General features: G+C 37.2%; 1 protein-coding gene across 2 annotated transcripts in view; it reads right to left on the bottom strand.

The window, feature by feature from the left end:
• Positions 1-1,572: 1,572 nt before the first annotated feature.
• Positions 1,573-12,479, bottom strand: part of TMEM200A (transmembrane protein 200A) — a 140,960-nt gene continuing 130,053 nt past the window's right edge. For both annotated transcript variants that reach the window (XM_056818762.1, XM_007484555.3), the window contains one exon: positions 1,573-5,022. In XM_056818762.1, the coding sequence (XP_056674740.1) occupies positions 3,531-5,006 (1,476 nt within the window). In that variant the 5' untranslated portion in view covers positions 5,007-5,022 and the 3' untranslated portion in view covers positions 1,573-3,530. The remainder of the gene's footprint in view (positions 5,023-12,479) is intronic.

Here is a 12,479-nt window from a genome sequence, read left to right as displayed (position 1 = left end):
CCTTTCTATCTTAGTTTTCTGATCCAAAAATTGGGAGAATTTTAGCCTGTCTTTCACTTTTACTGTGAGGATAAAATGAGATAATATTCATAAGGTACTTTGAAAACCTTAAAGAGCTATACAAATGCTAACTATCATTTTCAATATCATTATTAAGCATAGAAATGCTAATGCAATTAGAAACTAAAAGTAATAGTAAAGAGGATATATCTAATTTAGAGATTGTGAATTCTTTCTGCCTTTACAGATCACCAACATTCTCTGAAAGTCTCAATATTTGGTGTGTAAATTGACTATGTCCCTATTACTGTGAGTGTTAAACTTGCTTCTTCTGTGTAGGCAAGTCTTAATCTCACTGAGCTTCAGTTTCCTACTTGTAAAATGGGGATGTTACTTGTACTACCTTCTTCGTAGGATCATTGTGTGGAAAATATTTTGGAAGCCTTTTCCCATCCTATTTTTTTTTGAAGGGTAGATATCCTAGGACCATAGTTTGGAGTAAAAAGTAGTCTTGAAGCCAAAGATGAGAACCCTGAAACCCAAAGATATTAAATGGCTTGCCCAAGGTCAACTGCAAAAGCTATAAGGATCAGAGGTGGTATTTGATCTCAGGTCTTATGAGTTATTCAAAAGTACTTGGTATGAGAATGGCTTTAAGTGTATAGAATAGATAACTAATCTAACCCATTATTTGGTTATTATCTTCTAATAGAGCAAAGACCACCAGAAAAAGAAACAAAATTGTGGTACTTGCCTATAGCATAGTATGAATATTTTATGTGTTTTTGTCTATCTGCTTATAACCTACAAGCCCTTTATCTCACCAGCATTTTCTGGGGGCTAAAGATTTCTCTTTACTCATTATACATTTATCATCCTGATTGCTTTTATGAGAGTTGGGAAGCTGTATTTGTGGACACTTAGGCATGAACTATATAGAAACTATATTTAGAGATTTTCCCAGTGTAAATATTAGGTGACATTAAAATGTCAAAAAACACATGCCTTTCTTGAGTTAGTCCCTGAGAGAGGACCTGGTCAATGTAAGCCCAGAGGAGAAATCTTTTGTCCTAGAGTTATACTTATATGTTGCTGTATTTACTTATTTGGGTATTTGTTTCCATCTTAGTAGAGGTTAAGCCATTTCCTGACAATGACAATTTTTTTTCCTTCCTTTGGGTCCTTGCTACCGGGCACATAGTGTGTACTTAATGTCTACTGAATGGAATGAAAACATTTCACATCAACATCAAGCATTTATTAAACACCTACTGTATCTTAGACATTGTGTTAGGTCCTGAGAATACCAAAATAAATCCCAAATAAGGAACCCTTATGTCCTATTTCTTTTTTTTTTACATTTAATTATTATTTTATTTTTTCTCAATTATATGTAACAAAAAAAATTTAACATTCTCCTTAAAAATTCCAAGTTCCATGTTCTCTCCCCCCTTGAGAAGACAGGTGATTTGATATAGATTATACAGGTATCACTGATTTTAGCTACATATGTCCTTCCAACTTGTGCCCCATGTGTTAGGTGTGGAATTAAAAAACAAAATTAACTATAAACAGAGTTGTACATTCTATTTATTTCCAAAAAAATAGCAAATGTATTAAGAACACAAACCAGAAGTTTATTAAAAGCTTCATACCAAAATATTTAGCCCACTCTATTACAATATATAGGCTCAAGGTTCTAACAAGTAGTTCTAGGCCTCAATCCATAGAGCAAATCATGCCCTGGATGCAAAAATCACAATATGGATTGGATGGAGCTGGAAACATAAATATTTCTGCCTTCTGCCTTCTGAAAACAACTGCAGTACAATGATGCTTTGAAATGTTTGATTATTTGCGGGGAAAGCTATTAAAAAGAATTCCTGAGTACATTGGTTTAGTAAGAATATCAAACACTATTTTAAATGACCAGTTGCCTTAACAAAAAACAGGAAAACTTTTAGAAAGACACATACATTTTAATATTTATGTGCACAAAATTTTATAACCACAGAAACCAGGAGCTGCAAAAAAAAAGTCTTTGGGGGTCCTCATAATCCTTGCTTGCAAAAAGGTATTTTTCAAGGCAGTTTAGTGAAAGCTAATTTTTCTTGAATCATCAAACTAGAGAAATGCCAAGATGCAAAGAAATGGCGAGGTTAGCTGATTACTTCCCCAGCTGCAGGCATTTATACAACTATTGAGATCAAGTCTCAGGTTATTGACATTGAGCTATTGCTATTGTCATTGCAACCATTATTGTCATTTGGGGGGCTGAACCAGGAGAAGTTAGGGATAAGGAAAGGTAAAAATCTAAAGTAAAGAAAGAATGAAGCAGATACTAGTTAATGTTGTTTAGCACTCATTTTTTCAATTCACATGAAATTAATAAATACTCTTTGGATTTAGATATTTGAAGTGGACTTGCATCTAACAGAATATAAGCTCCTCGAAGGCACAATCTGTTGGGGTTTTTTAATATCTTTCTATGCATCTCTAGCACATTTCTCATAGTAGGTTCCTAATAAAGCTTATCTAGTCTAATGAAAAACTTTGGGTCATTCATACTCTAGTTAATTTAGTGAATTCCAACAGAATAAAAGGTCCTTGAAAGCAAGAGGCTTTTAAAAAGTGTTTCTTTCTTTGCATCTCTAGCACATTGCTCAGAGTAGGTGCTTAATAAAGCTTATCTAATTGAATGAAAAACTTTGGGTCATTCATACTCTAGTTAATTTAGACAGTTTTCTTTTAAGTATCTAATGTTTTCTTTAGTCATCTGAAAAAGTTTTGATTTTTTTTCTCTGTAAAGCTATGAAAATTTCAGAGCTGTGGCACTACAATACATGATGTTCTGGAATTACAACCTTAAAATATCATGAATGTTGAAGATAAGTGAAGAGTCTACAATATTGGTATCTAACTCAACCAATTACAATGAATTCACATACAAACAAAAAAGATACTTAATCTGCTTTGTTGTTTGTTTGTTTTTTTCCCCCTTAAGTTCAGGCATGTATAAACTGAAAACAAAATCCTGGGTTACACAGTCAGCCTATTCATTTAAAAATATATTTAGTCTTTGGCTTGGATTTCGTGTTCCTAGCCCAGACTTCAGTGACCTTCTTTTCTAGACTTGGAAGTATCATTTTGGGAATGTGGCAATTAAGGGAAGAAATGAAACCTGAAGCAGACACACTTTTTATTTGGATGCAGGTCTCTGACTCGCTGTAACCAAAGAGATCATGCTTATAGAGAAACATAAAAAAAAAAAATACTGTGTGTGATGACAAAGTACAATATTGCAGTTGTATGTCGCTATGCCATAAAACTGTCTCCAAGGTAGAAATAAGTAGCCAACTCTATTATGCCACAACCATTTGGGTTAAAGAGGCTTATACCCCTTGCTTTAACAAACATTTGTGAAAATTGTTTTAAAATAGGTTGCCTTCTAAGAAGGCAGTTTCTGTGTTTGTGTGTGTGTGTGTGTGTGTGTGTGTGTGTGTGTGTGTGTGTGTGTGTGTATTTAACATTTAAAACCTTGTTTCTGAAGTTCCCCTCTTTAGGTTATTACTCAAAAATTCATCATGTTCAAAACTCAAATTATTATGAGATCTTGAGATCATGAGAAGCTTCTCCTTATTTGTAAAGTCTTTTTTCATAGAGGCTTGGGGTACGAGCAACCTGTCCATCGGGTCCTCTTTGTTCTCTAATTTCATGTACCCCTTGCTGTTACTCCGATCCAACCGAGGCCAACTTGGGTGTTTTCGTTGTTCAGCCTGGACAGTTAATGTGGAGGGACCCCGGTCTAAGTCTAAGGATTTTGAATGTGAAGACAACAGATGCAGGGATGTGTTGGATCCAAACTGTTTCCTAGCAGCCCCAGGGGACAGAAGCTGTCCAGTTCGAGGACCAAGAGCCACAGAAGATTTGTACTGGTTGGAGAGAGATTCCCCTGCAGAATCGTTCCGTGGCAGCCCTAAACTGGCTCTCTGGTAGGATTCATTTATATTGGTTAAAGGAACAGTCAGGGAATCCATGGATAAATTCCGAGACCTGCGTTTGATAGTCTCAGAGTCTTCAGTGATGTTGTCTATGCTAGGTTCATCAATAACGCAGTTATTAAGTTTGATCACAGGCAATGTAAAAGCGCTGATGGAAGAGGATACAATGGACTTAGTTTCACATTTTTTAATGCCACTGTTTTTGTCCTCTGTTGCCTTGTTATGGGGTGGATAAAGACCAAAAACAGAGACAGAACTGTCAGATAACAAAGGGGGCATGAGGTGACTGCCACTCTTGCTCTCGCTGAGTGTAAGTTCATCCTCTTCTGCAGAGCTGTCCATTCGAAAACTGCTCCTAAAACCTGAGAAAGAGGCAATTGTATTTGCTGCTAATCTTGAGGCACAGGAGTTACCATTTTGTTTTACTTCCGTCTCTCCCATGAAGCCAGTGTAGACACCATTCATCAACTTTTGCTCCTTGATTCTTAGCGTGTGGATATCTATGACAGTGGAGTAGATGTCTCGCATGTGAATGATTTTGGTTTCTTTATCACGGTTTTCGTGCAGAATGGCATTAGCGCATATAAAAATAAAAATCCCGATGCCCATTGTAAAAGGGCCAAGCATTTTCATCTTATCTGAGTGTAAATGCTGTTCAAAGAAGCGAACCATGATGCCACCTTGGTTTCTGATCACTTGGGTTTGGTTGGTTGACAGCCTGGCTTCTGCATCTATAAAATGTTCTTTTTGTGGCCAGTATCCAAGGACTGCCATGGCAATTCCTACAATTGAGATCAATACTCCTAAAATGAGGAAAAAACCAGATGGAGAATAAAGTCGGATTTTTCCCCGCACGACCACAACATCAGCCCTAGGTCTTCGTCTAACCGGTTTCTTCTCTTGATCAGCAGGCGATGGGCTAAGATTAACATGATGCTGAGATCGAGCAGAGTCTTGCCTCTTTAAGGCGGCCAAGCCTGTTATAACTCCACCAGTTGCTATCATAGTTCTGTATTCTGGCCTGAAAAGAAGAAAAGAATAATATCATAAATAATGTCTTTGTGTACATCCATAATCATATAACTTTTAACTGAAATAAATAGGACCAAGAGATTTTTAATATTTAACCATATTTTCAAAGACAATCACCTTAAGGTACATATGTTGTTGACTTTAAGAATGTAAGAGAAAAACTTCTTTGGAATAAAACCAAGCTCACAGAATCCTACAATGTTAGAATTAGAAGTGATGTTAGAGGGGTGGCTAGGTGGCTCAGTCTTTAGACAGTCAGGTCTAGAGATGGGAGGTCTTGGGTTTAAATCTGGCTTCAGAATCTCTAGTTCTCTGACCCTGGGCAAGTCACTTAATCCCAATCCTTCACCTTTTTTGCAACCAATACTCAGTAGAGTAGAATCAGTAGAACTGATTCTAAGGCATAAGGGAAGGATTTTTTTAAAGCAATAGTAGAGATTATCTAGCCTGATAAGATATCAATGCTAACAATAAAAGCTGATATTTGTATTGCATTTTATGGTTTTTATAGTGCTTCACATACATTCTCCAATTTATAAAACTGAGGTCCAGAGAATCTAAATGTCTTACTCAAGGTCATGTAGCTACTAAATGGTAGTCTCAGGACTGGATCTCAGACATTCAGATTCTCAGATTCAGATTCTCAGTCTGATGCTCTTTTCGCTAATTTGCTTCTTTTAATTAATTTGTGCAATTTTGAGTCAAACATATTCTGTACAAGTATGTTATAGATATAAAATTCTGGTAACATTCACTTTATTTTATTTCACTTTTTAAATCCTTGGCTTCCATCTTAGAATCAATTCTAAGTATTGGTTCCAAGGCAGAAGAGTGGCAAGGGCTAGGCAATGGGGGTTAAGTGACTTGCCTGGAGGTCATACCACTAGGATGTGGCTGAGGTCAGATTTGTACCCAGGACCTGCAGTCTCTAGGTCTGGTTCTCTATCCATCAGGCCATCTGGCTGCCCCTAAACATTCACTTTAATTGGGTATCTTAGTATTTGGGACTTCTCAACCCTTTTTTATCTGACAGTTTATCAAATTTGAAATATATCATTAAGCCCAAATCACCCAATACTAGTACAAATGTACACATTCATACATACACACGATTCAGTCAATCAACATTTATTAATGGGCCCACCATGAGTCAGCTACTGCGCTAAGCCCTGGGTATACAAAAAGAGAAAAAAGAGAGTCCTTGACCTCAAATGACTTACAATCTAACATATAACCAAATACACATGCCCACTTGCATGCACACACACTACCCACAAAATATTCCTTTAAACAGATTACCAGAGATATACTTAAATCCAGTGTCTTTCTAAATTTCCAAAAATGCATCAATTATTCCATACTTATAGTAGCTTCCAAGGCAAACAAGACATGAAAACATGTGGGTGTTTTCATTAAATAATCTTGTAATTTTACTTATCTCCTCTATTATGCTAACAGGATGACATCATTTTTATACAGAAAATTGATCTGTTTTCCTGGGGAATAAAATCACAACATCCAGGCTATAGGAGAAGATTTATGTACGTGAAGTAAAATGGGAAACTAAAATTATTTTCCCCAAAAATAAGATCCCCAAGCAATCCTATTATTGAAGAGATAGAGTTCATAGAGAAGAATTTAATTACTTACCATGTTTATATTGATCACACATACTAGAAAATTATTAAAATTTCTACCCTGTTTATGTGAAAATAACTTTAGGAGATAATTAGTGTGGAAGAATACCGATATATAATCTCACTAAAACATACCACCACAATCAAGAACAATGTGTGAATCTTTTTTTAATTATAATTTTAGATTTCTTTTTATATCTATTTCAGGAAAAATAATTTCTGCAATTTTGTATTCTTTATCTCATCTTCTTTGTTCATATGGTAAAAATGGCCAGAAGAATTTGTTATAGCATTATAGAAATTGCTTCAAAAAGGACCTTTATTTTAATCATCACATTGACAGATGAAGGAACTAAAAATCAGATGTGAAAGCAACTTGTCCAAAGACACACAGCAGTGTTTTGGCAGAAGCACAGCTTGTTAACTTCTCTGACAAGCTTTCCCTTGTAAAATGATCGCTAATGTCAATGATGAGAGGTCTGAAGTCACTGAATATATAATACTTTTGTAGTAAATCCTTCTGCCTTGACCTTTAATTTTATTGCTGGAGAGAATGCTGTCATCTTCTGATCTTGAATGGGACCCACTCACAACTGCCTGCTTGTCTTAGAGAGTTCAGGAGCACTAGGAGCTCTAAGGACTTGCACAGGTCTCAGGGTCAGTGTGTGTGTGAGCTCCTCAAGGGTAGGAATTGTCTTGCCCTCTTTTTTTCTCCTTTTTACATCAACAGTGCCAATCACAATGCTTGTTTGATTGGTGGATGTGTCAGAGGTGAGACTGGAACCCAAGTCTTCTTAAATCTAAAGTCAGCTCTCTTTCTCCATTATCTCCATGCTGTGTCATACAAACACACACATATATATGTAATATATATAAAAAAAAATATATATATATATAGAGAGAGAGAGAGAGAGACTGATGCATAAATGTCGAGGAGCATCTAGGAAGACTCATCTTGAATTTACATCTGGTGTCAAATATTTACTAGCTTTGTGACTCTAGGGAAGTCACTTAACCCTGTTTGCCTCCGTTTTCTCATCAACAAAATAAGCTGGAGAAGGAAATGGCTAAGAACTCTAGTATTTTGCCAAGAAAACCCCAAATCTAGTCACAAAGAGTCAAACACAACTGAAATGACTAAATAACAATAGCTGTACGGACACACACATACATATATACACAGAAAATGTGCGTATGATCTTTAAATGCCCTAGAAGACATACTAAATTGAATGTGGAAAACCTAACTCCAATGAAGAAAGTCTTAATTTCTTTGAAACACTTCTTTTTAGAGGGAGCAAAGTCTGATGGAAGTTGCTTGACTTGGAATTCAGGTCTATGGGCTTAAGTCCCTCATCTGACATTTATTAGCTGTAAAATTTTGACTAGTTTATTAAATCTCTGAACTGTACTTGCCTTATCTTATAAAACAGAGAATGACACCCGGACTCTACTTCACAGGGCTGCATGTTTTGAGAGGCAATATAACATATATTGTAGAAAGGGTTCAAGTACTGATTCAAATACTTGCTAACTCTGTGATCTTGGGCAAGTCATTTTTTAAAAAATTTCTTTAAAACCCTCACCTTCCATTTTAGAATTAGTACTGTGATTTGGTTCCAAGGCAGAAGAATGGTAAAGGCTAGGTAATAGGGGATAAGTGACTTGCCCAGGGTCACACAACAACAAAGTATCTGAGGCCAGATTTTAACTTAGGAATTCCCTATAAGCCTAGCTCTCAATCCACTGAGCCACCGTAGGCAAGTCATTTAAATCATCTTGTCATTATTTTCCTAATCTGCAAAAATATGGAGTTGGATATAATGGTCCCTTCAGTCCTCTAAATCTTTGTTATTTAGATGTTTTTTAGTTATGCCTGACCCTTGTGACTCCATTTGGAGTTGTTTTGGCAAAGATATTGGAGTGATTAGTCATTCTCCAGTTAATTTTACAGATGAAAAACTGAGGCAGTTATCTAACTTGCTGAGGGTCACATAGCTAGTGTCTCAGGTCAGATTTAAACTCAGGACTTCCTGATTGTAGGTCTAATGCTCTAACCACTGTTAAACTCTAACCACTGTTAAAACTCTAACCAGCTGTCCTCCTCTAAATCTATGATCCAAAAATCTGATTTGTGAATTAAATGCCTTATAAATAAATATGAGCTAGGATAAGTATAATAATCAGCAAAAATAAATGGTTTAATATCAAGTTTTGCTATTGGAAATATGATCATCAGAAGAAGAAATAAGAAGAGGGTCTCAAGTCCTACATGGATATCTCACTATGATGTGAAGAGAACTCTGAACTCTTAGAAACTGCTAGTGAAAAAAGGCTTCAATTAAAATAGCCCTCATTACATTTGTTGTCTGAAGCCCAGCTTAGCAAAGTGGGGAGAGGCTTATGGTGATAGACTTTTTTCAGCCACAGCAACACTCACAGAATTTTGTCAAAGGCATATAAAGGGGCTGCAATCCATGTTAGAGGCTATAGTGTTTATGCAGTGCCTTAAGTTTTGCCAAGTACATAAATTTTCTCATTCGATCTTCACAGCAGTTCTGGGAGACGGGTATCATTATTGCCCCGATTTTGTGGATGATGAAACTGAGTCTCAGAGAGGGGGAATGATTTGCCTGGGGCCATACAACTAGTAATTATTTGAGGCAGAATTCAAATTTAGGTTTCCCTGATTCCAACACTCTATCTACCATGGCATCTAGCTCTCTAATGTTGGTGATGGTAGTGCCCACAGTAATGAAAATAAAGAATCCCTGAAGAACTGAATGAGAAGTAACAGTAAAGGAGTCACAAGGAGACATGCCATTCTTTATATGGACAAATAGGATCAGAGAGCCTGAGTATCATTAAATACTAGGTAAAAGTGCTGTCAAATGTTCTAGAAAAGATCAAATACAGATCATAATCTAACTTTTAAATTTGGACATTTATTTCCAAATTACTGGGTGGAGTAAGAAAAAAATAATGCAGCTATCTATGCATGCCATTTTGTAGTTTTTATTGAAGACCTCCACAATGACAGGGGTGCTAGCCTTGGGGCCAGGAGCCATACAAGGGAAGCAGATGGACCCAGCCAGAGTACTTGTTGGATCATTTACTCTGATCCCATGACCTGAGATCAAGACATTAAGGGTCTCAGCCAGGCCATCAAGACCCATCAGTACTTAGCTGGTAGACAGATGCAGGAGTAGTAGGGGAGCCTGGAAGGGGGTAAGGAGGGAGAGAAAGAAGAGAAATTGAAAGAAGGAATTAGGAAGAAGAGGGGAAAAGAAGACAAAGTGAAAGTAAGGAAAGAAAAAAAGGAAATAGATAGAAATTGATCCCTCTACCACTACCTTTGCCTAGATATGTCTATCAAAAACCCATTCATCCTTCACGCCTAGCTCAAATGCCACCTGTTCCAGGCACTTTTCTAAATGCTCTTTTCCCTTTGGTTATTATAACAACCAGATGATTAATCTGCTTCACTGTCTCTTCTCACTCTGGCCCATTTTCCATTCAGCCACTGAAGTGACTTTCCTAAAGCTCACCCCAACCCTGAAACTCAATAAACTGTAGTGGCTTTTTATCACCTTCAGGATCAAATACCAAATCTTCTGGCATCTGAAGCCTTCAAAGCTTAGGCTCATTCTACCTATCTTTCCAGTCTTTGTACACCTTACCCCTGGGGAGAGCTATGCTGCTCTCCCAAAACTTGGGTTTCTTCTTATAAATGCACCAGTGTAATTTTTTAAAATGTGGAATAATAAACATAATAGGGATAGGAGAATGGTCGTACTATTCTCTGTGCCAACTTTGATATATCATAGGATCATGAGATTTAGGGATGGAATGGACTTTAGAGATCATAGTCTAGACCCTTCCCTTTTACAAATGGGAAATTGAAGTGCCCAATTCTTTGTGACCTTAGCTGGGGTTTTCTTTGGCATAGATGCTGGAGTTGCCATTTCCTTCTCCAGCTCATCTTATGGGATAAGGAAACTGAGGCAAATAGGGTTAAGTGAATTGCCAAGGACCACACAGCTAGTATGTGTCTGAGAGGAAAGCATCTTGTCTAAAAGTCACACTGCTAGTCAATGCCAGGCCTGGGATACTAGGCCAGGTCTCTGGACTCCAAATCTAGTGGTCAGTCACCTCCATCATCCTGTGGCTGTATATGTTGGCTGTTGGAAAGTTGTTAGCTCAGAGCTAGCTAGATGGCAAGATAATGAACACTAACCAGATTTCAGGGGAGAAACAAGGCTACCATTGAAAGGGAATATGTTGTAAAGTCCACTGAACTTAGAGTGATTTCCTAGCTTGGTCTGCTGTTTTCTTAGGTAGGTGATAGGGGACATGTTGAGTCATATCCCTGAGACAGTTTCCTCTTTATCTATACATAACACTAATAATATTGTACTATTTAGCTCAAACAGAATAGTGAAGAAAGTACTTTTAAACTTTAATTTAAAATTTAAAGACTATAAATACCAAATATCATTATTATTATTACCATCCTTATCATTAATGGAAGCTGGATTTCTGAGTGTGGAGTACTTTGTGAAGTGATGAGAAACAAAAAATCTGGTTTAATTTTTGTATAGCCAATAGAGAGGAAAGAGGATCAAGTAAGTCAGGGGAAAAGCTGGAAAGGCAAGGGAGCTGGGAGAGAGCCAAGGGCCAATCCTTCTAACCCCCCTCTCCCAAACCCCAAAGGCATTTCATATGACAGGCACAGAGAACTGGTAGCAGGAAGCCTATGCTCACAGACATATCCCTTAGAATAGTAGAAGAGACCATAATGACTCCTTTCTGCTCATTCATTAATGAAGTAACCATAAGTTAAGCACCCAAAATGTGCAGAGCACTTGGAGACATAAATGGGACACATTTCATGCCCATGTGGAGTTTACAGTTTAGTGGAGGGAGGAAGGGAATGATAACTCATATAGAAATATACTATAAATGTACAATATAAGAGCTACCGTGTAGATTAGAACACAAATGAGATACAAAAGCCCACTTAGACTAGATAACTTCTATGGAGGAAGAAATGATCAGTTAGTATTTATTAAGCAAAGATTAGGCTGATTATTATTATATTACTGGCAGAGTCAGCTATGGTTCAGGGGGTAAGAGCACTGGGCTGGGAGTCAGGAAGACCTGAGTTCAAATACATTTTCAGAAACTTTCTGTGTGACCCTGTAAACCTAGGAGTCACTTCATTATAACTAGGAGACCAACTTGAAAGCTAAGGGATAGAGTGCTGGGCAAGCTGTGGGACCCTGGACAAGTCACTTAACCTCTGTCAAAAAGATCCACTGGAGAAAGAAATGGCAAACCACTCCAGAAATTCTTGCCAAGGAAACACCAAAGATAGCTATAGTCTATGAGGTCACAAAAACTTAGATATGAATGAACCACTAAATTAAAAAAAAAAGTATTGGACTCTCTGCTAATTGCTAAACATACAAAAAAAAGAAGGCAAAAGATAGTCTCTGTCCTCAAGAAGTTCACATGTATATCCTTACCCCCATCCAGACTCCTGTACCCCTCCTCCATTCATATGTCTGCCAGCTAAATGCTGATGGGTCCTGATGGCCTGGCTGAGATCTTTGATGTCTTGATCTCAGGTCATGGGATCAGAGTAAAAGACCCAACAAGTGCTCTGGCTGGGTCCATCTGCTTTTTACATATGAAGACAAGAGCATTATATTGAGACTTAGGAGTTCTGGGTTCTAGTGCTGTCTCTACTACTAGTTTGCTGTGTAACCTTACACAAAACAATTTACCTTGATTGTCTTAAAAAGTTA

This window comes from Monodelphis domestica, chromosome 2 (assembly GCF_027887165.1).
Source record: "Monodelphis domestica isolate mMonDom1 chromosome 2, mMonDom1.pri, whole genome shotgun sequence".
In the NCBI taxonomy this organism is placed as follows: Eukaryota; Metazoa; Chordata; class Mammalia; order Didelphimorphia; family Didelphidae; genus Monodelphis; species Monodelphis domestica.
Note: the sequence above shows the minus strand (reverse complement) of the source record. Positions and strands in the feature narration are given on the sequence as shown.